The sequence below is a fragment of the Aulonocara stuartgranti genome (assembly GCF_965226115.1).
Source record: "Aulonocara stuartgranti genome assembly, chromosome: 14".
NCBI classification, from domain to species: Eukaryota; Metazoa; Chordata; class Actinopteri; order Cichliformes; family Cichlidae; genus Aulonocara; species Aulonocara stuartgranti.
The window spans coordinates 35319750-35343985 of NC_138950.1; the positions used below are offsets into that span (position 1 = coordinate 35319750).

At 45.5% G+C, this 24236-nt stretch overlaps 1 protein-coding gene and 1 long non-coding RNA gene across 7 annotated transcripts in view; one reads left to right on the top strand and one right to left on the bottom strand.

Annotated features, from left to right (window-relative positions):
• LOC309687369 (ubiquitin carboxyl-terminal hydrolase 2-like) overlaps positions 1–24236 on the bottom strand; it is a 63995-nt gene that overhangs the window by 15755 nt on the left and 24004 nt on the right. Inside the window, exon 1 of one of the 5 annotated variants that reach the window (XM_082502288.1) lies at positions 20198–21041. The exons of the other annotated variants lie outside the window; for them this stretch is intronic. Coding sequence (XP_082358414.1) covers positions 20198–20353 — 156 coding nt within the window. The 5' untranslated portion in view covers positions 20354–21041. Of the gene's footprint in view, positions 1–20197; positions 21042–24236 lie in introns of those variants that run through there. 5 annotated transcript variants of the gene reach the window in all.
• LOC309687371 lies at positions 2455–7986 on the top strand. 2 transcript variants are annotated; one of them, XR_014270727.1, is made up of 2 exons: positions 2455–3227; positions 6067–7986. It is a non-coding gene; the product is annotated as an uncharacterized lncRNA (long non-coding RNA). The 2 variants fall into 2 exon arrangements; XR_014270728.1 differs by having other exon boundaries at positions 6081–7986.

Here is a 24236-nt window from a genome sequence, read left to right on the forward strand (position 1 = left end):
GGGGAGGGGAATATCTGCAGTTTAATTAACTACAGCTTACCTAAATCCCCCTTTCTGTAAATTCCTCTGTAGTGACTGGAACATTTTATTAGCCACGGCCATATAACATAAATACACAGACACATGCACACACTTCCTGCTGTGATTTCGCCACTATCTCAGCGATGACAGGATGGAGGACAAATCCTCTGTGCTTGCTGCAAATTTTATTTCATAACACACACACACACACACACACACACACACACACACACACACACACACACACACACAACTGGAATGTGGACATTGCTGAGTAATGCCACGGTCACTACCAAAAATAGCTGCCTTGCTTTTAGTAATGGCTGCTTGTCCACTCACAATTGACTGATGCTTTGGCCAGCCCAGTGCAACTCATAACAGTGAAATAACATCTTGGCTTTGTCACCGTGGCAACACTGTTTTTATTTTTATTTATTTTTTTGCAGAATAGAAAACTAGAGGACACTGTGACATCACTGTGACAGGACTGAGCATAGAGAGATCTCGCTCTCAGAGAGAGAGTGAGGTGTGTGTATGTGTGTTTCTGGGAGAAATGGCTTTGAATAACTTGGAGCAGATGTGACTTTTGACAAGTTTTAGAAGCTGAAAACACAAGTTATTTAGTCTTGGTAGTCAGCATTTCAATCCTGTCATCCCATAATAACAAAAATAATTAATATGTGTTTTCGATGAAAATATTACATGAAACATAAAATATCAGAAAGAGGCAGGAACCATGTAAAAAAGGCTGGGAGGTTAAGTCATATAGTAAAAAGTGACAATACAGGGGAAAAACCCAGACTGTTTTGAAATGACATTTTGGAAGAAAATTCCTGTCACGGCTGCACAGCAGTCGTGTGGTGTATTGAAAAAAGGATCCAAAATGCAGGTACCGGCTGGGGTGCGAGTGAGTGTTTATTTACAGCGGTGAGAAGGTGACAAAACAGGAAGAGCAGAGCGGGGAGTAAACAAACCTAAACTGGGAAAACTAAAGAACAAAACTTAAACCAAACACTCACGGGAGGAGGAGCGAAATGCACAAAGAGAGATGGCAGAGAGACGCAGAATGAATACCAGGTAACAGAATAATGCAGACTGACATGGAACTAAACAGACGACGCGACAGAGAGCACAGGAAAACACAGGGCTTAAATACACGGGGAGTAATCAGGGAATGGGCCACAGGAGGGAGACACAGCTGGGAGCAATAAGGCTAACGAGACAGGGGAGAGGTAAAACTGAACACACTGACATGAGACATGAACTTTCAGAATAAAACAGGAAACTAACAGACACAGAGAATCAGACAGGACACTGAACATGACAGGCAGACTCATGAGCAGACACAATAACACCATGGACAGACAGAGGGAACACAGAGAAGTGGGAGCAGGCAGGCAAAGAACAGAAACCTAACAAATGGCAAAATCACAACAGAATACACACTCGGAATGAACAAAAGCATAAGGAAACACAAAACACTGAGTCCTCAGACTCAGGACCATGACAGTACCCCCCCCTCAAGGGCTGGCACCAGACAGCCTAACAGAAACACAAAAACGGACCAAAACCAAAAAAAAACCCCACGAACCAAAAAACAGAAAACGACCCGACCAGGGCGGGCGGTGGGGGTCCAGGACGGAGGGACACAGTCCGAAAAGGCCCAGACGGACAAGGTCAGGGGGCCGACCCGGAGGCCAAAACAGTTCAGTTCCGGGGGCCGACCGTGTGAAAGGCAGCGGCAGTGGGGCAGGTCTGGAGGCCGGCCACGCAGTAGGCAGTGGTGTGGAAACAGTTCTGGGGGCCGACCGTGCAGACGGCAACAGCGGCGTGGAAACAGCTCTGGGGGCCGACCGTGCGGACGGCAACAGCGGCGTGGAAACAAGTCCGGAGGCCGGCCACGTGGAAGGTAGTGGCGGCGTTCAGGAGGGCGTTCAGGAGGGCGTCCACGGTGGCGGAGATGCCCAACAAGCGGCCTGGCAGATGACCGACGATGTGGAGGTGGTAGTAGGGGACCTGAAGGCTGCGTGGCCCCTGCAGCCCCAGGCGAAGCGGAGGCTGGACCAGACGAGGCGGAGGCTGGACCAGATGAAGCTGATGAGGACACGGAGGCTGGACCAGACGAGGATGAAGACACGGAGGCTGGACCAGACGAGGATGAAGCAGTGGCTGGACCAGACGAGGATGAAGCAGAGGCTGGACCAGACGAGGATGAAGCAGAGGCTGGACCAGGCGACGAGGATGAAGACAAAGCAGATGCTGAAACCGGACCAGGCGAGGCCGAAGACTCTGAGGCCGCAGCAGGCGAGGGTGATGAGACTGCAGCTGGTGATGAGACTGCAGCTGGTGATGAGACTGCAGCTGGTGGCTGGACGGGCTCCTCGGGCCCCCCAGCAAAAACAGTCTCAGACCCAGTGGGCACTGGAGCCTGTTAAGTCTAATTGTTGAATGTCGCCATTGTGTTTCTTAAATTTGTATAGTCTTAGTTTAAGCAGTAGGATCAAAGCCATTCCTTTGATCCTGACCACCTCTCCAGCCACTCTGTGCTGGGGGAGGTTTTATTGTAGATACATCCTAACTTGAAGATCTGTTTGATGTTTGGTAGAGCTTCCTACCCTTTGTATGGTTTCACTGTGTTATCTTTGGTAAACCATACATTGGGTGTGGGGGAAGACTACCCTCTTTATGACCAAGGATGTTGTTCCTGCTTTTAGGTTTTATGACCCTTTGACTAACACACACACACTCAGTGTATACATTTACATACAGTGCCTTGTCTTTGTAACCAAAGGGGGGTTGCAAGGGGAGGTGTTTTGTAAACTATTGTTTGAAGTTTGTCAATAAAAGGCGGCGAGAGGAGGCCACCAGTGTGGTCATTTCAACGTGCTGGTCACAGACGAGAGGCCTCCCTTGCGCAAGAAATCGATCGAACACTGTTGCCTTGCTTTTCTTTCATGGGAATAAGTCTTGGATACAGCGGGGTCTGAGTTTAGACCCAACATTTATTTGGTCCTCCGAGCCGGAGCCTAACACATTGCATCCACCGAGGAGAGGGAGAGGACGCCACCGCAACGTCTGGGATGATTGACGTAAAGCCCTGGTGTTTTTGGCTTGCCACCAGGCCGGGAAGTTTGCGCCTGACCTCCCCTCGGGATGGATGACGATTGACGGGATCCAGAGACTCTTCCCATGAACGTAAACAAACAGTGAGTACAGAAGGCCTTAGAGAGCGTCTCTATAACCGTGTGAATGAATGTGGGATCCTAGAAACGCGTCACCGTGATTCTGCGTGAAACGTTTGAGTCCCGGGGAGCGCTGGTCACGAGAGCGCACGTGGACCCAAAACAATAGAGAGCGGCTACGGGCTGTGCGTTAAACGTGAGTCCGGGAGCGCGCTAGCCGCGTGAGAGAGACGCAGGCTTCTCCGCCGTTTGGGGCGTAGAGAGTTCTCCGCCATTTGGGGCGTGGAGAGAACCTAGGTTCAGAGTCCGGAATCTCCGCCATTTGGGGCGTTGGAGAGTGTCCGAAGGTTGAATTCTCCGCCATATGGGGCGTTTGAGAGTTTTCAACAGAGAGCGCTAGCTGTGCGTGCAGACGCAAGCGATAGGCCTATGTTGTGTGTGTGTGCGGGCCAGACGTGGTCTGCGTGAGTGTGGCTGATTGTTGTCTTGTAATGGAGAATAAAATGTGTAAGTCTGCCTTAGAAGGAGATGTAAAATTTATGCAGAAAGTTTTACCAGGCAGCACGCAGTATGTAGGTTGTTGGTATAAGAAATGTGGATTTGAAGGGACATTAGTGGAAGTTAAGTGTAAAATGCTGGTAGAAAGAATATCTGTAAGTGTAGCAGGTAAAACAGGTAAAGCGAAGCAGAGGAAGGAATTGCAGTTAGCAGTTGCTAAGTTGTGGCTGGAGCAGGCTCAGAAGAGGAGAGAAGCACAGAATGTTAAAAGAGCAATATTGCAAGCAGTAGTTGTGAAACCTGAGGATGAAACTACAGCTCAATCCACTGCAACTACTCTAGAACAACACCGTAGAAAAGCATTAGGAAGAGCAAGAATGTTAGCAGAAAGTAGAGTCAGAGAAGAGCGTGAGAGAGCAGAGGTAGAAGTGGAGGAGAGATTAGAGGCATATTAGGAGCAGCATTGAGTCCAAGACAGACTAGGCAAGAGAGGAGACAGAAAAGATGAAGAAAGTTTTTCTCCTGATCAATTCCGCGAGTGTGAGAGTGTCTGACGTCATGGTGTGTGTGAAAGGTATCCAGCTGGGGCAGACGTGATTCTGCAGGTCACCTGCCCAGTGGACAAAAAGAAATAAAATAGTTGTGTGGATGAATGATGGCACGAAGAGTGTTTGGTGTTTCTCAGTCTGAAACAGCTGTAATGCTATTTTCTGTTTTGGAGAAAAGTACAGTTAAAGAAAAAAAACAGAGAGAGATGTGTGTTGTTTTAAGCAGTGATGAGAATAATGGAAGTGTGGTGAGAGATGAACACAAAAACATACTGAAAATGCATTAACTATACTAACCCCACATGCATATACACATACAATGATACTCATGAGACCAGACAGCATCTTAAGCATGAGATTCTGTTTGTCATCTTGTCCAAGTCACTAGTAAGATGAAAGTGATACATAGACTAGTGGACTGAATATTATAGGAGGACAGATGGTTGCATCATAGAGGAGGAAACAGAATGCTGATGAGAGGTCTTAAATGAGTGAGTTGAGTGAGCTGATTGTGAGTTTCTGGTGTGTGAAGAAGTTTTACCATGGCACACATTTAGTTACATGAGAACTAAAACTTATTATGTGCTAAGACAACAGGGTTATGCTGTATGTTGTGTGTATGGCTGATTGGATGAATGTTTGAGATTAAACTGGCTGTTTGATTTGTCTTTATTACTAAAGTTGAACCTGCCAATTGGGTTGTTACGATTTATCCCCCTGGCATGAAGAACACGTGTCATGACTTAAACAAGGCCTATCTTTCCATTATTTTCTTTGATTTCTTTTATTTTCTTTCTTTTATTTTGTTACTTTCATGGTGCACTGAAAGTTTTGTTTGATGATCTCTGTTGAGCAGATCTGCACGATTAGAATCGAAGCGTCGTCGAGAAAACTGTTGCAAAGTGAGCTTCTCCAAAATTAAAATGGGCTCTTATTTGGGACAATCAGGAAACAAGTTCCTGTCCAAAAGGATTCAACGAGGAAATCCAGTCTAAATTATTTTTCTTTTTGAAATGACGTTGTTTTGCTGAGCGTGGAAACGGATGCGACGATAATTTCCACAATTAGCTAAAGAAGGAATCACTGAGTGAATGAGTAAGAATTTTAAAATAAATGGGGAACTGACTGACTGACTTAACACCATTGTGTGAAGTCAACCCCCGCTTGACAAAGGTGTGGATGTATCTCTGTGTGTGTCTCTGTTACAGGAGCAGAAAGATGATAGCAACATCTGAGGTTGCGTGATGGTTTAACCTTTTAAATGCCATTTTTATGTTTGTGAATCTATCAGAGGTGTGTTATTCATGGGCTTGTGGTACTCACAGAAGTTACTGTGAGAAAGTGTGTACACACCTGCGCAGCGCTAACATTTGCATTTTTTCTTACAGCATTGCAGTTTTTCATGTGATTTGATGATGTGGTTTTTAGCAGAACAACTGGTGGATGTTTGTTTCTTTATTTCAGGTTTTGTTTTCTTTAAGAGTGCATGTAGCATTCAGCAGAAGTGGACAAGTGACATGAGTAAAACAAATAAGAGATTACGATATTTATGGAATAGTTTATTATGGGCTCATTTGCTGGCCACTTTTGGACCCATAATAATATATGAGTGGAGTGACTTTGCTTAAGGGAAGTCACCGATTACATTAATGTTAACTGAGCACATGGGATGATCCATGTTTGAGGCGAATTATGGTAACAATAGTGATTTAATGATTTGAGAAAACCTGCACATGACACTTGTCTTGCTGATGCTGAATGCTTGTTACCCTTGTGATATACTTGTTTATAAGTGTGAAGTTTGATTTTACTTCCAGATCTTGTTTTCCAGGCCATGATGGTGAGTATGCAGGCTCCTGGTGGAGCCAGTTTTTAAGGCAGGGATCCAGGTTTGGTGAGTTGACGCATGAGAGTGTCCATGCGTCAAGAGGTGGGGTCCAGAAGTAACATTAAACAATGTTTACTATTATTGTTGCAGTGATTTGTGTGATTAGCTGTTTATTTACAAGTATTAAACCTATGCAAGTGGTGCATCCATGTTCAGATGAGGCTTTGATGGCCTATAAGTGAAGTTCACTGATTACAATGTGGAATAACATTGAGATGTTAAATAATTTGGAATAAATTATGGGAAAACGTAGGAGTTTAATGAGTTTAGAATAAACCTGCAATGATACTTGTCTCTGTGATGCTGAATACTTTATTACTCTTATGATCTACAGTTGGTTGCGAATGTGAAGTTGTTTTAAATTTAAGACTTTGTCTTCTGTGATACAGGAGCTGGGAGCTAAACAAGCTGAACATTTAAGTGCTGATTAATGTTTTTACACAGGGTTACAGCTTGGAGTGAAGCTGCTCCAAGGGACAAACCCTGGAGATTGTTTTAGGGAGACTGTGCAACACTCTTGTACATGTCTCATTGGGGAGTTGACACATGGCGAAAGCCGTGTGGCGAGAGGAGTGTCATTTTTTCAATTTGTAGATGTCGTGAGATGCCATGATGAGAAGGAGTGACTGAGAGGATCGCCCACAAAATGGAACCTGAGGGAGCGTGCCAAGCTCCAAAAAGTGACAGCGCAGAGGAGGTCCAGCGATGGACTTGTGGTTCTGTGAACAGCACAAATGCAAGGTGACTGTAAAATAACTAACAGCACTTTTTCCACAAGTGAAGCCAGTAACTTACTATCCTAAAAGATTAGCTCTAGTTGCTCGTGCTTTACCTCCATGCGTGAGATCAGTATGTGCAGCAGCTTAAGCTGTACAATGTTTCAATAGTTTATTTCACCTTTTGCAATTGTTAGTTCCACACGAGGTAGATGTCTACTACTGCAGACTAAACTTACATTTCTGTCACCTACAAGACACTTGTCTTTAATGTTACTGTTACTCTCACAACCACACATATTACCATAAAGTGGTGCAGAATTCTGAATCTGTCCAACCCTTTTTGCCAACGGAGGAGGGCACTTCTCATGAGTGTAGAGAGCGCGAGGAGAAGACGTGTAAGCTGAGGGATGACTTAATAGATGTGCCACTCGTTGAGGGAAAGGTTTGGTTTGTTGATGATTTGAGTTTTACAACAGCAGAGGGACAGACTAGAACACGTTTTACTGTAGCTGACAGTGAGAGAGAGTTATCTATGTAGGACAACTAGCATGTTTCATATTTGCTTGAGCAGCAGAGATGCTAGCTTTAACGGAAGCGTGTAAAGCTGTAGAGAGACAATATACACTGATAGGCAGTATACATTTGCTACTGTACATTTCTTTGTAGTGCAGTGAGTGAGACGAGGTATGACAACCTCAACAGGGAAACCTGCAGAACACACCAAACTCTTGCAAAATCTGCTGGAGGCAGCGTTATTAACCAGTGGAATTGCCGTTTGTAAATGTGCAGCACACATGTGAGGGAAAGATCCGGTTGCATTAGGGAAAGTTTTTGCAGATAAGATCGCAAAAGAGGCAGCTTTAGTTAAACATGGTGTTAACCTTTTATCAGTACAGCATTAGCAGACATGCAGGCCCACTCACCTACTGCAGGACAATAGTTGTGACTTACAGAGGGAGCAAGCTTGCAGGATGATTTTTTTATCTGTGTGATAAACCAGTACTGCCTAATAATTTGTATAAGACTGCTGCTATTTTGAGCCATTGGCTATACCATGTCTCAAACAGGAGGGAGATGAGCAGTCGTTATACTCACTCTAGGATTATTAAATACTTTAAAAAAAAAAAAAACTTTTTTGCAGAGAGAACTAATGGAACAGTAAAGTTAGGATTTAGGAAGACAGGCAGGACATGGTTAGACTGTATAGAATAAGTACACGAGGATTACTCCAACAGAGAATGGTCTGACTCTTTGAGATTACACATGTTAGAGGATTTAGAGTTAGAGTTAGAGTTCCAGTCTTCTGTAGTGATGATAGAAAAGCAGAAGAGAGAGCATATTAGCAGATTAGATGCTTGAAAATGTTTAAAAGTAAAGTAGTCATGAGAACAAATGATCTGCCAGATGATTCTGTTTCTTCGCAGGAGCAGAGCCTGAAGTCTGGAGATTGGATGATGATAAGGCCATGGAGAGGAAGTGCTGGTCCAGTCCATGGTGGGAAGGTCCATATCGGGTGCTGCTGATGACGACCACAGCAGTGAAGATTGCTGGAAGGAACACTTGGATATATCAAGCGCACTGCAAGAAGGTGACACACATCCAGGCCAGCTCGGAGTAAGTGGCAGGAAGACCGGGAACAAAGGGGGGGGAAAGCCTCCAGGGCCCCTCGTCTCAATCCGGTGAAGAAACCAACTGAGCCACAGGTACTCATCAGAATGGCTGGGAATGTGCTGTGCATCTTCTTGTGCCTGTGGACCCTGAGTGGGATGACAGGGAGCGCACTGGGACAGAGCGAACCACACCAGGTACCCGCATGGGTTTTCAACAACTACTGGTGGCAGTTTAAGAACACAACCGCTCACATAAACAACGAGACCAATGGTTATGCTTGTGATGCCACTGGCTACACATTCTTCTGGACTGTGGCCCTGTAGCATCACTGAGAGCGAGACAGTTTGTTTGGTTGCTTTAGCAACACATCCAGGAACACTGCCAACTTTTCAACTGCTCTGAACCTGAATGGAAGGTTGATTCACCAGTAGCTGGGAAGGTGAACTGCTCTGGTGAGACAGACCTGCTCGTCTGACTCAAAGAATATGACTTGTTGCAGGACATTATACAGTTAAACGAACTGGAAACAGGCCAATTGCCTATGTGTACGAAGGACAATGGATTAGCCCAAGTTGGAGATTAACCATGGAACATGGCAACATCACTTATTCTTTTGTCTTTTGCAAGAAGGATGTAAACAGAGAAGCCTTTTGTCTACATTTACATCATGAACACTTGAGGTTTTGAGCCAAGAAGATCAAAACAGCTTGATCCAATTTCCTTTACAAAGCTTTTTCTGTGGTGACAACAGGACAGGAGAAGAGTTGTAAATGCAGATAATTCACCAGTTGACTCTAACCCCCACAGGATGCCTACAGTGAAAAGATTTGGGGGGTTGATAGGAGTCATAAAGAAGGGTGTTGACCAGGCTGCAGCTTTGAAGTTAGCTGAGAGCCATATGGACAAACAATAAAGTCAACTGATGCGTTTAAATACCTATGTCTGTATACAGTTGGATTGTAGAGACATATGATTTTTGAGAATGATGATTCTTCTTGTTTGACCTTTGACATTCAGTTGTGTACTTGAAGAAATACATAATGAATTGCACGACAGGAGTAGATCCGCCACAAGGCTGGATAGCTTGGTTACCGTCTGGTCCTTGGTGGCATCTTCTTTTGAAAATATTAATTCCTGTTTTTGAACTGTTGATACTGATTTGCTTATGTATAGGATGTAGTTTACTGTGCATGAATGAAATCTACACTGACACTGTCAAACAAAGGGTGCATAAGTTGAAATTTAAGTATACAATGACAAAAAGGAGGGAAATGTTAAGTCTAATTGTTGAATGTCGCCATTGTGTTTCTTAAATTTGTATAGTCTTAGTTTAAGCAGTAGGATCAAAGCCATTCCTTTGATCCTGACCACCTCTCCAGCCACTCTGTGCTGGGGGAGGTTTTATTGTAGATACATCCTAACTTGAAGATCTGTTTGATGTTTGGTAGAGCTTCCTACCCTTTGTATGGTTTCACTGTGTTATCTTTGGTAAACCATACATTGGGTGTGGGGGAAGACTACCCTCTTTATGACCAAGGATGTTGTTCCTGCTTTTAGGTTTTATGACCCTTTGACTAACACACACACACTCAGTGTATACATTTACATACAGTGCCTTGTCTTTGTAACCAAAGGGGGGTTGCAAGGGGAGGTGTTTTGTAAACTATTGTTTGAAGTTTGTCAATAAAAGGCGGCGAGAGGAGGCCACCAGTGTGGTCATTTCAACGTGCTGGTCACAGACGAGAGGCCTCCCTTGCGCAAGAAATCGATCGAACACTGTTGCCTTGCTTTTCTTTCATGGGAATAAGTCTTGGATACAGCGGGGTCTGAGTTTAGACCCAACAGAGCCCCTGGCACACACAGAACAGAACCAGCAGGCACACGGGCCTCTGGCAGGGACGCAACAGAACCAGCAGGCACACGGGCCTCTGGCAGAGACAGAACAGAACCAGCAGGTGCGGAGACCTCTGGCAGAGGCACACGGGCCTCTGGCAGAGACAGAACAGAACCAGCAGGTGCGGAGACCTCTGGCAGAGACAGAACAGAACCAGCAGGTGCGGAGACCTCTGGCAGGGACAGAACAGAACCAGCAGGCACACGGGCCTCTGGCAAACACATGGCAGACTGCAGCTGCACAGAGCATTGAGTCTGCTCAGGCAGCGACGGCTGGGTGCGGTCCTCAGCAGGCTTCTTGACCGCCAGGGGTCCAGAGTCTGCTGAGGGCTGAGACCCAGCCTCTGGGGAGGCCCTGGGGCGAGTAACAGTCTCTAAATTAGCCAGTTTCTGAGAAACTAGAGTGGTTTTAATGCGTTTGTCTCTCCGCTCAAAATGGGTGCTAGGAACGGGGTTCAAAATGGGTGGCACAGACACAGTGTCCAGTATGGAGGGAGCGGGTGACCGGGCTAATGGAATAGATGCAGGCTGGGCTAATGAACTGGCTAAAGGCTGATGTACAGGTTGAAGTGAGACTGGAGTTGGTGGTGGAGTGGATGAAACACAGTCAGTTACTTGTGAGAGGTTAGTTACCACGAAGGTAGGTAAACACCGTGTACTGTCTTTACCCTCCCCATGAACAGCCCCAGAAAACACAGTCCCAGAAGCACCAGCGTCCTTAAAACTCACCACAGCTGGTTGCACAGGAGTCCCTGAATCCGGCTGTGGGGTGAAGCGCCGGTGGCGCGAATGTTTCCTCCCCACCGCTGACGGCTCCGACAGGCAGGGAAAATCCTCTGGGGGGTCGGGCCGTGAAACCTCCGGTGGGTGAATCTGAGACGGATGCTTTGTGGTGGTCATAGTCCATTGTTGCTGGGCAGAATCCGCTACTTCCCGAGCTTGCACCGCTTCCCGGGCTTTATGCAGCTCAGCGATTAAGTCTGTAAATCCCTGGACCTGGTGGAGATAAGGATTTCCGGCCAGGATAGCCTCAACGGCATTTATCCCCACAACCTTCGCTCGTGCATTGGAGGTGTGGGTTACCCAGTCCACCAGGCGTAGGGCACGTGTGAGGTCGCTCTCCCCGGCCCTGACAGTACGACGCGACCACAAGATGGATCCAGCGGTCTTGCTCTGTGTGCAGGCAGGCAGAGATGAGGATCCAAATGCAGGACTCGAACACAGAATTGAAACTCAAAAAACCCTCAGATTTATGCCTGTGTGTCCTTGGTCTCAGTGTTCCATCCTCACTCCATGTTTGTTTTTCTGCCAGCAATAAAGCTGAGGTTTTTTGAGTTTCAATTCTGTGTTCGAGTCCTGCATTTGGATCCTCATCTCTGCCTGCCCGCACACAGAGCCCTGACAATTCCTTCCATATGTAATAAAATAAAGTTGTTTAATAAATATAATAAAATACTGTATGGTAGTTAGCCAATTTCTTAAATTATTTGCTATTTCCACTTCAATTAAATGCTTTTCCTTAATTTATTCTTGTGATTATTCACAAGAATAATGGGGGGTTTTTTTGTTTTAGTTTTTTTTAACCCACTGGACCGCCATAGATTCTAACTCGTGTTCTTTTAAAGGCTTTGTTTAGTGCATTATGGAACAGTAAAGCTGTCCACTAAAAGCCACACTGATGACATCATTTTGGATGAGTTAGAAGCTCTCCAGAGGGCAGAGCAAAGCAGCTTTTACGAACTGTTGAGGAAAATCTCCCAAATCACACTGGATTGGGGGGTTGCAGGGTTCTCTGCTCTCTCCATTATTCAAAAGGAAAATTGAAAAATATCAGTGAACAAGCGTGGAGCACTGACCTCTTTGCATTATACTGTGATTCTGCAATATACTGTGCAGAAAAGACTTAATATTTTTCTTTCATCCTACAACCTGACTTCAGACTCAGTGTAAAATACAGTTAGAATGTTAGTGACTAAACAGTGTATGAAACAGGACCCTTTAAACATTTGTGTGTAACAGTGCAGGAATCATACCAGACCACTTTAATGACAGCTACACCCGTTCTGCTAATTCTGCTAATTCAGCGATTCTTCTCTGTGAGCACTGTACAGAAGCACAGGCTGTGAGTGTGGGATTACACTCATGGAAGGCTCTACCAGTTGCATTTACACTGTTTAACTAGCAGAAAACCGACGAGGGGGCCAAATGCACAGATGTATGCATTCAATTAACAAAGCAGCTAAATGCTCAGTTAGGTGCTCATCCTATAAACATATCATAACATACAGTGTTAAGAGAACTGTGACATTACCTGGAGTCTACAATACTAATTCAGTCGAAAATAGAGAAGAATTTTCTGACTCTCTTGCTTCCTCCCTCCCCTTTACTCGTGGACTGGACCCCAAGACACATGAACTCCTCCGCTTGGGTGGGCAAAAGTTCACAGGCTTTGTTATGTTACAGATGTTATGTTCATCTTTTAGGTACAGTTTATGGACAAACTATGCAGCCTATTTTGTAAACAGAAGTGAGCACAGTGGATTAGGAAGAGCAGTGTCTGGACCAGAAAAGAACGGGCTTGTTTGATGTTAAACTCTTCAAAATAAATTCCAAATATTTTACTTTTTTACAAAATGCAGGTGTTGAGTCAAATATAAGTGATATTTTCACACATAATTTTCTCTTTTCTAACGCTTTCTAACGCTACAACACACACACACACACACACACACACACACACACACACACACGTGCTGTAGGAGTAACTACTTATGACAGTGAAACAAGCCTGAACATGCAAATCCCCTAGATCTGCATACCTCCATAATCATAATTTAAATAGGTATATTCATCTCACACATCACTCACCCTCAGTACTCTTGGATTTTTTGTTTCTTGCTTGCCCAGTTTGGAGCTAGTGACCTCGGGAGAACAGGTCAATGACATATATTGTGGAGGTAAACACAGACGACACGAGAGCTCTCGATTAACACTGCTGGTTTATTACTCATCACCACACAACTGAATACTTTTCCCTCCAAAACACAGCAACAACACTTCCTGAGAACTGGGTGTGAGTGGAGCCCTCCAGTGGTCCACCACACATGCCCCCCCCGAACACCCAGTAGGGTCACCCCCTAGTCCAGAACCCTTGCTTTAATTAAACGTCCAGAACGGCTGAACCGTGGAGGTGGAGAGCTGGCGGAGGGGAAACGAGCCTGAGGGCCAGGCTGGCATGGGCGGTCAGGAAAAGCTGAAGATAGCTCGGGCCCTGCCAGGTGGGCGCGCTCCCAGAGGAAGCAGGGTTGTCCAGTCCAGTGGAAGGCGGGCGGCCACGGCGGGGGGCCTGAGCCGGCACCACCTGATCATCCAGAAGCACATATGCTGGTTTAAGTCTGTCAATAGAAACAGCCTCCTGCCGACCCCCAAAATCCAAAAGGAAATGCTTCTGGCTCGGTTGAATAACCCTAAAGGGGCCGTCATACAGTGGACGCAGCGGAGGCCTATGAGCGTCATGCCTGACAAACACAAACTGCGAAGAGTCCAACGACCTCGGAACAAAGGTGTCGGGCACACAATGGTGCACTGGGCCAGGAAGAGAAAACGAGTCTCTTGGGGGACGGAGAGAGAGCACAGAGGGAGCGAAGCACGGGGTGGGCTCTCGGGCAAGAATTCCCCGGGGACCCGGAGGGGCTGACCGAGGAAACCCCGAGGCCTTCTTTAACCGCACAGCGCAACCCCAGTAAAACCCATGGAAGGCGGTCAACCCAGTTGCCATCTGTGAGAGAAGCACGGAACGCGGCCTTAAGCGACCGGTGGAAACGTTCGCACATCCCGTTGGCCTGCGGGTGGTACGCAGTGGTCCGGTGGACCTTGACCCCCAGGCCGTCAGCCATGGCAGACCAAAGCTCGGAAACGAACTGGGGGCCTCTGTCTGAGGTGATGTCGGCGGGGGGACCGAAACGCGAAACCCACGTTGACAAAAATGCCCTGGCCACTGCTGCTGCTGTAGTGGATGCCAGAGGCACTGCCTTGGGCCAGCAGGTTGTGCGGTCCACTACAGTCAAAAGGTGTGTGAAACCTTGTGACTGCGGCAGAGGACCAACCAGATCCACATGTACATGATCAAAACGCCTCCCTGGAACGCGGAAAGATTCGAGGGGCGCCTGTGTGTGCCTATGGATCTTAGCACGTTGGCATGGGATGCACGCGGCAGCCCAGTCTTTCACCGATTTATGAAGGCCCGGCCTTCGTAAACCTAGAGCTGACCAGCTTGACCGAGGCCCGGACGCCTGGATGAGAGAGGGCGTGTGCGGAGTCAAAAACGCGACGACGCCACGAAAGGGGAACTACAGGGCGTGGACGGCTGGTGGAAACGTCACAAAACAGGCTAGGCCCGCCGTTCCACACAGGTCTGTCCTCCAGTACAAGGCCCGTTTGCGCAGACCGAAGGGCTTGGACGTCCGGGTCGGCCTGTTGGTCAGCGGCCAAAGCCTCAAAGTCTATGCCAACATAAACGGGAGAAACCAGCACGCGGGATAGACAGTCAGTTGGACTTACCAGCCGCGTGCTCAATGTCAGTTGTGAACTCGGAAATGGCAGCCAATTGGCGCTGCTGGCGCCCGCTCCATGGATCAGAGACCTTGGACATCGCGAATGTCAAGGGTTTATGATCGACGTACGCGGTGAAGCTCCGACCCTCGAGAAAAAAACGAAAATGCCACGTCGCGAGGTGCAGGGCCAGCAACTCCCTGTCAAAAACGCTATATTTGCGCTCACTGTCCCTAAGCGTGCGACTAAAAAAAGCGAGCAGTTGCCAGATACCGGAGACCCGCTGTTCTAACACAGGTCGCCACGTCCGACGCGTCAGAGGTCAACGCAATCTCCGCCGACGGAAACGGGTGAGCCAGCAGGGCGGCATTAGCCAGCAGGGCGGCATTAGCCAGCAGGGCGGCATTAGCCAGCGCGGTCTTCGCCCCAGAAAATGCCTGGATGCGTTCAGGGAGCCAATCAATCTGGTCCTTAGCTGTTTTACCCTTCAAGGCAGCATAGAGAGGCTGCAGCAGGTGCGCAGCTCTGGGGAGAAAGCGGTTGTAGAAATTGACCATCCCCAAGAACTCCTGCAGCGCTTTAACGGACGCGGGACGCGGAAAAGCCGAGACGGCCCGGACCTTGTCTGGCAACGGAACCACACCGTCAGCGGAAATGCGGTGGCCCAAGAAATCCAGAACCGGCAAGCCGAACTGGCACTTGGAGGGGTTGACGATCAGGCCGTGTGCCGCCAAGCGCTGGAAAACCTGATGCAGATGCGTGCTGACTCTCAGAACAGCTGGCCACCAATGTATCGTCAAGGTACATGAAGACGAAAGGCAGCCCGCGCTAGACAGAGTCCATCAACCGCTAAAAAGTCTGGGCGGCGCCTTTCAGGCCGAACGGCATGCGCAAAAGTTCAAACAGGTCGAAAGGGGTAATAACGGCAGTTTTGGGGACGTCTTCGGCGCGCACGGGAACCTGGTAATACCCCCGCACCAAGTCAATTTTAGAAAAAATTGAGGTGCCGGCGAGGTGGGCGGAAAAATCCTGGATGTGGGGAATGGGGTAACGGTCGTTCTCCATGACATTATTCAAGCGGCGAAAATCCCCACACGGTCGCCGCCAACCGTCTGACTTGGGCGAAGAGGAAGATGTGGACAAAGAGGAATCCCCCGTCGTCCGGTCCGAGAAAGGATAGCATGTGCTCCATCAGTTCGAGAGTTGTACCGCCACCCAGGCCTGAGAGGGAGAGGAGCTTCTCGGCTCGCTCTGCGTCGGAGAGGGCATAGCGCCGAAGAAGCAGCTCCTTAAGGGCGGCGTACTTCCCTCGGGTGGGTGGGTCCCGGAGGAGAGTCAACGCACGACGGGTGGCTAGCGGGTCGAGAGAGGCCACCACATGGTGATATTTCGTGTCGTCAGCCGAGATGCCACGAAGGGCGAACTGAGCCTCCACGTGCACGAACCACAATGGGGGATCGTGAAGCCAAAAGTCCGGCAGCTCGAGCGCTACAGCAAACGTAGCTGCAGCCGGAGGCAGAGGGCTGACGGCAGCTGATGCATCCAGAGCGGAGTCGGTGCCACCATCGGACTGCAGCATGTTTGAGTCAGGGGTCACCAATGTGGAGGTAAACACAGACGACACGAGAGCTCTCGATTAACACTGCTGGTTTATTACTCATCACCACACAACTGAATATTTTTCCCTCCAAAACACAGCAACAGCACTTCCTGAGAACTGGGTGTGAGTGGAGCCCTCCAGTGGTCCCCCACAATATTTACATATATTTAGACGTCTCTCACTTTAAAAAAAAATCTGAATACTTTTAAGCAACATATCCTAAATTCACTGCATTAATCTGGTGTATTTGATAAAAACATTAAGGTGGTGTAAAAATGACACACCTGCAAGTACAAGAACAGGGAATATCATCACAAAACCAAAGTGTGCTGCGAAGACTAAAAAGATGAAAATAAAGAAAGCAGAAGACCGGAGATAAAAAAAAAGAGCAGGCACAGGAAAGAATATGAATCCACTCCTCATATTCCCTGTTGTTCCATGTGAGCACACTGTGCACAACAGAGGCAGCCCAGAGGGATAAATTTGTATAAATGCTCTATTCATAAATGTCAGAAGAAGCTCAGGCAAGCAGGGGAGCTGAAATCTTACTCCTCTTATGTTAAAAAGCAGGGAGGCCACTTTAAAAAGCATTCCAGAGACCAGGTTGGACTGCTCCCTAGAGATGGGAATAAGAGACACAGGAAATGAGCATTTTGGCACAAGCCCAGCTCGGTGCAGGTAAAATCTGTCCATCAACTATGCTCAATTAATTCAAAGATGTTTGGACTGCTGGGTAGAGGAGGGTGGCTTGGGAGCAAAATGGGTCAAAACAAGGTGAGGAGGATGGAAAGGATAAGTAATCCCAGATTCTGGCTCTGCTTCCCAGAATGACTTCATAGGAAGACAGAAAGTGACCAACAGAAAGAGAGATTTTTACTCCTCTGACAGGCATTCAAGAAAAAATATATCAAAGACCACATGATAAATGTAAGACATGGTCAGTATATGTGTTTTAACAATGATGATGTTACTCCCTATTAAGAGAGGGTTTGCATAATGATGATATTTTTCTACCCTGCATATCTTGAAGAGAGTGAAACTGGGTCACCTTCTTACATTACATAAATTTATACAAAAATATCAATTATACCCTGGTAATATCAGGGAATAACTATTTGGAAATTCTTTATAGATAAAAATAACTACTCTTATTGTCTCCTGTCTATAATCACCCAGCAAATGAAATGCTTTTCACAGTCAGGTGTTTCACTACATGGAAGCATGTATGTTACAACACTGTATACGCTGCGGGAAAAGTTACAACAATATGAACACTACAGCAAAATCTTTGATTTGTGTGTAGATATGTGTATGTAAATTCTGTGTGTCCCTTGCAAAGGTTATAGCCAGAGCTAAAAGAGTGTTATTATGTACTCATTTTAATCACTTGTGGGGGATTCATTATTCACATAAACATTCCTTTTTATCTACAGATACAGATTATCTTAGCTGAGGCTTGCTTTGTCACATGTAGAAGAACAGAGGAAATGAACTGTGGGCTGGCAGTGAAAAAGTCAACTCAATAACATCTTTATGATCCACAGTATCTCCCAATGTCTCTAACTCACAGTAGGATAAAACTAAAACAAGTGGGGACAGAAAACACTTTTAAAATGTTTGAACTAAAAGTAAGAATGATGAGCATGAACAAGCCATAACTCCTGCCCATCTTAATTAAACTGACTACAGTCTATAATCCATAATAATTCAAGGTAATCAAAACATGAGTTTAATCAAATCAAAAACAAGTTTAATCTTCATAACTACTTTAAGCATTTGGTTCTACAGTGTACAGCTCAGTTATTGAGGTTGTGTTTGCCACAATCACCCATGACCAACATGTGTTGCTGGGTGGATGACTGTTACTGTGTTAGCACGGAGCCAGAACAGAGACGATGCTCTGTTCTTTGTGAAGACAGAAGAGCTGCTGCTCAAGCTGTCGAGCTGGTGCTGACTAAGAGTGGTGATTACCTGCCATTAAAATCTTTATGGAAAACAAAGCAGCGAGTCATGATCTCAGAGTTTCATTTAACCAACCAACATCACTGTTAGCAACTGAAGTCATAGAATTACACTAACACTTATCTGAAAAGACAGATTCGTGATCAAATTTTACACATGATGGTTTTCAAAGTGGCTGGATATTATTTTCTGTCAACAAACAACTTTTGAAGTTGGAACTCAGTGAGAATGAGTTGGTAAGCTGTGGTAGAAAGCAACCTTTAATCTACCAGCTGGTTCACCCTGAGCCTGCAGTGTACAAACACGTGCATCATCACAGATGACAACACACATTACCCACTGTAAGCTCACCATCAGAAGGATACGACATGTTCAATGGGCAAGCGGTGGTCTGCAGAGATGGAGGAGGTGCTGAGCCAGAGCTGAAGGAGAGGGGCAGGACGGGAAGAGCAGGTGGGACGCTGACAGCGGAACAGACAACAGCAACGAGCGCAGCAGAGCACCGGGCTGGGCCAGCTGTAAAGTGTATTCTAATGTGATTTGTCATTACATAACAGAAGCTGGCACACAGCAGAGCCACTCCACGCTGCAGCCCAAGAACATGCACACAGACACACACCAGCAGCAGCAGCAAGCCTCACAGCACTTAAGGTCATTCCTCTTCTGTTTGTATCAGGGCAGTTAGCAAGTCGACTTAGTGGATTTGTTTAGTTCTTCACTTGGCATAAAACACACTGTGTTTTTGGCTGCACTCATCCAAATTACAGAGAACACTTTTCAACTATAAAAACAACAATACACAAAGAAAAATGACAAGGGCACTCAGTGAGCAAACAACACAGCCAGCGATCACATGACTGGCTGAGGAGTAAACATCAATAGATATTTAGAGTAGAAAGTACCACACACTTTTTTCCTCAACAGACGGAACTGACTGTCAGAATTTTCCTCACACCTACATTTATGTGTACATGTGATAGAGCCCATACAGAAACAGCAAGAGGCAACCTCCTCCTCCTATACTTTGTGTTGCATACATACAGGTCAGCCAGAATGATTTATTCCTGCATCTAACTCCACTGTAACACTACAATGGGATTCATACGAGCAGTATAGTAGGAGCAGCTGTAGTGTATGAGGGGGATTAAATGCTGGTTATATAACCAGTGACCTGCCAGTGCAGCCCTACTGATCCTGGCCCAGCAGAGTACAGCTCGGCTTAAGAGAGCGGCTTACCTCTGCAAATGATTCATTCAGCATTAAACTCGCTTCATCTTTCACAACATGCATAACACCGGGAGTGAAGTAAGATCTGTGGCCTATTTTAACGAGAAATCCTCCCACAGGAATCATTAGCCCTCCAACACATCCCAGCACTTACACAGATAATAAAACATGATGATAAAATACACTTGCAAATTAATGAGAATTTCATACATTCAGTATAATATGAAACTTTACACGAATATATTGTATATTTTACTTTCTGAAGTTTGTTACAGTGGAGTCCCACAGTAGATACATATCAAATACCACATATTATTATTATACTCACATTATATAAACCACTGACAAATATACAATCTTAGCTGGAACCTTTGAAGCTCTACAAATGGAGCATTATAAATATAACGGTTAAATTGTCAGATTTTTGAATGGAGTTTGGTGTGATGCACTCCCGGCGGAGCTCAGAGCTCACAGCAGGCACTCTCGCTGTCTCTTACCTTGGCTTGGTTGATGATAAGCCCCACGAACGTTGACACCAGCACCGACCCGGACATGCTGCCTTTTCTTCGCATCTCCTGCTTTAGGAACGGGAAAGCAGCGGCGGGCGGCTCCTCGGGAACTGTCACCGTGTAGGACTGTCGCATGCTCGGCATGCTGGCGGAGGAATGAAACCGATCACCGGTACGAGTTACTCAGACAACGGCGTAGGTCTCCGAGTGCTCCCGCTGACTGGATGATGAGCTTTCTATCTCAGGGAAGCCAATCACACGTTTCACCAGCTTTCTCTGCTTGTAGTCATTCATTCATCGATATAGACGACCTGTGGCTTCTCCTTCCACGCCGTGCTACTACAGACTGCAATGAACACGCTAAAAGCGACAAACACGTGGTAAAGCCGAGTGTTATAAGAGCAACTGGCCGCTGTGTCGTTCTACGCAGGTGAGGGTCCATTCGGCGGTGTGGGTCTGTAAATGCAAATAAATGCACATTGTGTTCCCATTCCGTTTTACCGGACTGCAGGCCCGCCCCCTTTGGGCTCGGGTGAAGAAAAAAAAATCGGCCCACAACAAACGTCAGCGGCCGCCTCCAACCGTGCTGGCTACGTCAGTCCAGCCTTCTCCGCGCTGCTGCTACAGTCTGAAGGACTAAACGCTGTGCTCCAAGGAGACTACGCATCTTCATTTCGATCACGACACAAAAGTCACCCATAAGGGCAACTACTGTATAAAAATCAGTGTAATAGTATGGTAATAGCTAAAGTGAGGAAGAAACATCGGCTGTAAGGGAAAGACAGCATACACTCTTAATGTGATGGCAGGGACAAGTAGTTCTAAAATTAGGATGTGCAGTCCTAAAAAAAACGGTTGTTATTGACGTTTCCGGTGAATCACCAGCAAAGACATAGACACATTAGTGTTAGTTCTGGTCTGTCTTAATGAGAGGGTGTAGTAGAATGACAGCCTAGATCTATCAGCAGTACCCAAGCAAGCACAGAGTGCCGCTCAGCAGTCTGCTAAATATCCCATACAGTCCGCATGTAGCAGATTAACAACAACTAATGTCCAAATGGTACACTGTATTAGTAACAGAAGTTACAAAATGAACACCATATAACATTCTCTGACCTGAAACTATGAATTAATCCTGTAAACCCATCAATGAAGTGTTTAATTAGGTCACAGATCACAGGAATAACTCCTGTTGGCTATTCCAGGTTTACTTAGACAAAAGTAACAAGGGTTATAGTGAGTAATAACTAGTTGATCAATGATGACATTCATCAAAATACCAAAGATTACTAATAAGATAACAAAACTCATGGTAAAAATTCAAGTCTAAGGTTCAAAGTTGAGGAACGCAAAAGTAAGATAAATACAGACTAACCCTCTTAGTGTCAGAGTACACTCATGGACTTTCGTGGAGTTCACAGAAAAAGTGTTAAAGAAAAACAAGTGTTTCCATGATGGCAGTCAGGTGGCACACAAAGGTGGAATTATTGTGAGTAAGGAGGACTTAATGTTCTGTCTCATCCTTTTTTCTAAGTGAATGATGGTCACATTTTACACTTCAGGCAACCCCAAATAGACCTGCCGTAGAAATACTGAGAGCTACAAGTTACAGTAATGCTTGTGATCACACAGGTCTGTTGACTATAAGCACCTGTGACTATAAGGTTTTGATGACAGCTCACCCGACACCCGGAATTATATTCATGCTAAAAAGAAATTTCCCAATGAATGTAGTTAATAAAACAACCAAATGTCCTGTACCTGCCCTTCCACGTATGGGCAGTATAATTCAACATTGCATCAAACAGGCGAATTGCTGACAAAAGTAACATAAGTACAAGCTGATTTTAGCTGATCCGGTGTGTGAAGTGGAGGAAGTGCAACATGTACCCAACAACAATATCATAACCCAGACTCAAGTGTGTGTACACAACAAATAACCAAAGAGCACAGTCCATCTGCAGACTAAACACTTGTGTGTGTCTGTGTGTGTGTGAGAGAGAGAGAAAGAGTCTAAATCCCTGAAGAAGAAACCTGCAATGTGAGAAGGGTCTGTATTCTGATATGTGATGCAAAAAGCTACATAATCTAAAATTGGGACAAATGAGTCTGAGCAGTGTTTTCTGGGAGAAGTCAGTGTACAGTTACCTTGGGAGGACTGTTCTATTACTTAGGCACATCAGGCTGATTATCTCCTCGCTCAAATGTTTAAATTTAATCTAGGAACAACATATTTCATACTTTTTATTGCTGTTCGTGCGCCGTTATTCATTCTATAGTCACGCGTCGTACAGAGCATACTTTGACTTACTAGCACCGATTCAGATTCAGAACTAAAGGAAGAATGCAGGCGATCCTTCAATATAAAGCAGCTACCAAGTTACAGCTCTGCCCATTAATCCATCTTTCTGTCATAGTCAGATTGTCTCCAGGTTCATGTGGTATCAAATAGAATCCATAAACTGTATATAAAAAGTTGACAGAGGCATCTGTCTGAATTTTGAAGCCAGAAGTAACCAAGCTCTAGTTATCAGCTCAGTCTTGCTAGCTTGGTTAAGAATCTGCATGTATTATTGAGAACAGATGCCAAAGTCAGACACAAATATCTGCAAATTATATATATCATATATAAGCAGATAATAGTTTATTTATTAGATATTTAATACTGTGCCTACATTGCCAGGGATAGAGATGGAAATTAGTTTTTAGATAAATGTAAAAAAAGGCATCTTCTCTTTTCTGGGATGTTTTTTTACATGGTTCCTCACAAATACAACATAAAACTCACATTAAACTAAGAAAATATCTAAAGTTCCACAACTGGTTCAGGTGAGAAAATTGATCTTTATGGTTTTCTAAGCTAATTCCCTCTGATAAGAAAGACTGTGAAATATGGCGGAGAGCCAGCACTAAGTAATATATGAATCTTGACTTGAGTATATTCTGTCACACTATCAGATAACTAACAAATTAAGTCAACAATTAAACACTGATTCCCATTGTTCCTATAGTGGCTTGACGTAACCTCAGCATCAGATGGTGGTTGAGGAGGGAAAGCTGACCTACAAAGCAAAGCTCTTGATTTAGCGGTCTATATTCATCAATCTTTTGAGTTTACTTGTGAGATAACAATTCTAAGCTCTTGGTGAAACTCGCCAGAGAAAGTCAGGGCTCAGCCAGTTGCTATGAGTGACTATTTAGTTGGAAGAAAGATCAGAACGTCTATCAGACACAAATGACCAGACAGTATATGCTGACATCTGCATAGCACTTTAGAAGTGGTAGTCAACCAGCTGCCACAGCTAGAAAACAAAACAGATGATTTACATCTGAATCATCTCTGTGTGTTAACCTCAAGGTCCAAACAATAACAGGCCATCTTGGATTTAAAGATCCGAGTAGTGATACTCAAAAACCACTGCAGGTTTAGTACTGGGGCAGTGAACAGTAGTTTTAGAGTCCTGCTATAATGATTGCTCTGACAGATATGGCACACCCACAAACCTACCAATCAGGCAGAACTACAATAGCAGCTTGTAAACCTGAGCTACTTAAAAGGCTGGCCCTTCTCTGCCAAAGAACAAGGAAAAGCTCCATCTTGTACCAGACTGTTTATTTTCTCTTAAATCAAACCATAAGCTGTCTGGCTAAGGTGTCAAACCGAGAGTCAGACTGTCTAAACATACTGTTGACCCAACAAAAAGTCTAGACACAAAGCACAAATGGATCTGCTGAGTTTAGTCTCAAGGATGCCACAGTGCCCTGTTGTAGCTGTTTGTCTCCACAAGCAAACATGGAAAAGTGTCAGTGAAGGGCCATTAGTGTCTTTTCAAAGAGCTGGCTTTAAAAAGCAGTAAGAAACTTAAAAAGTACTACCACTTTGAACAATAGACTGAAAGTGGTCTGAATCTGTGTTGTTGATGGGAGAACAACAATACACACAACTGTGGCAACAAAATGTGTCAACATTTAAATGATAATAATACTGTTCTCTGTTGAATATGTCTGACTAACCCAAGAGTGTGTT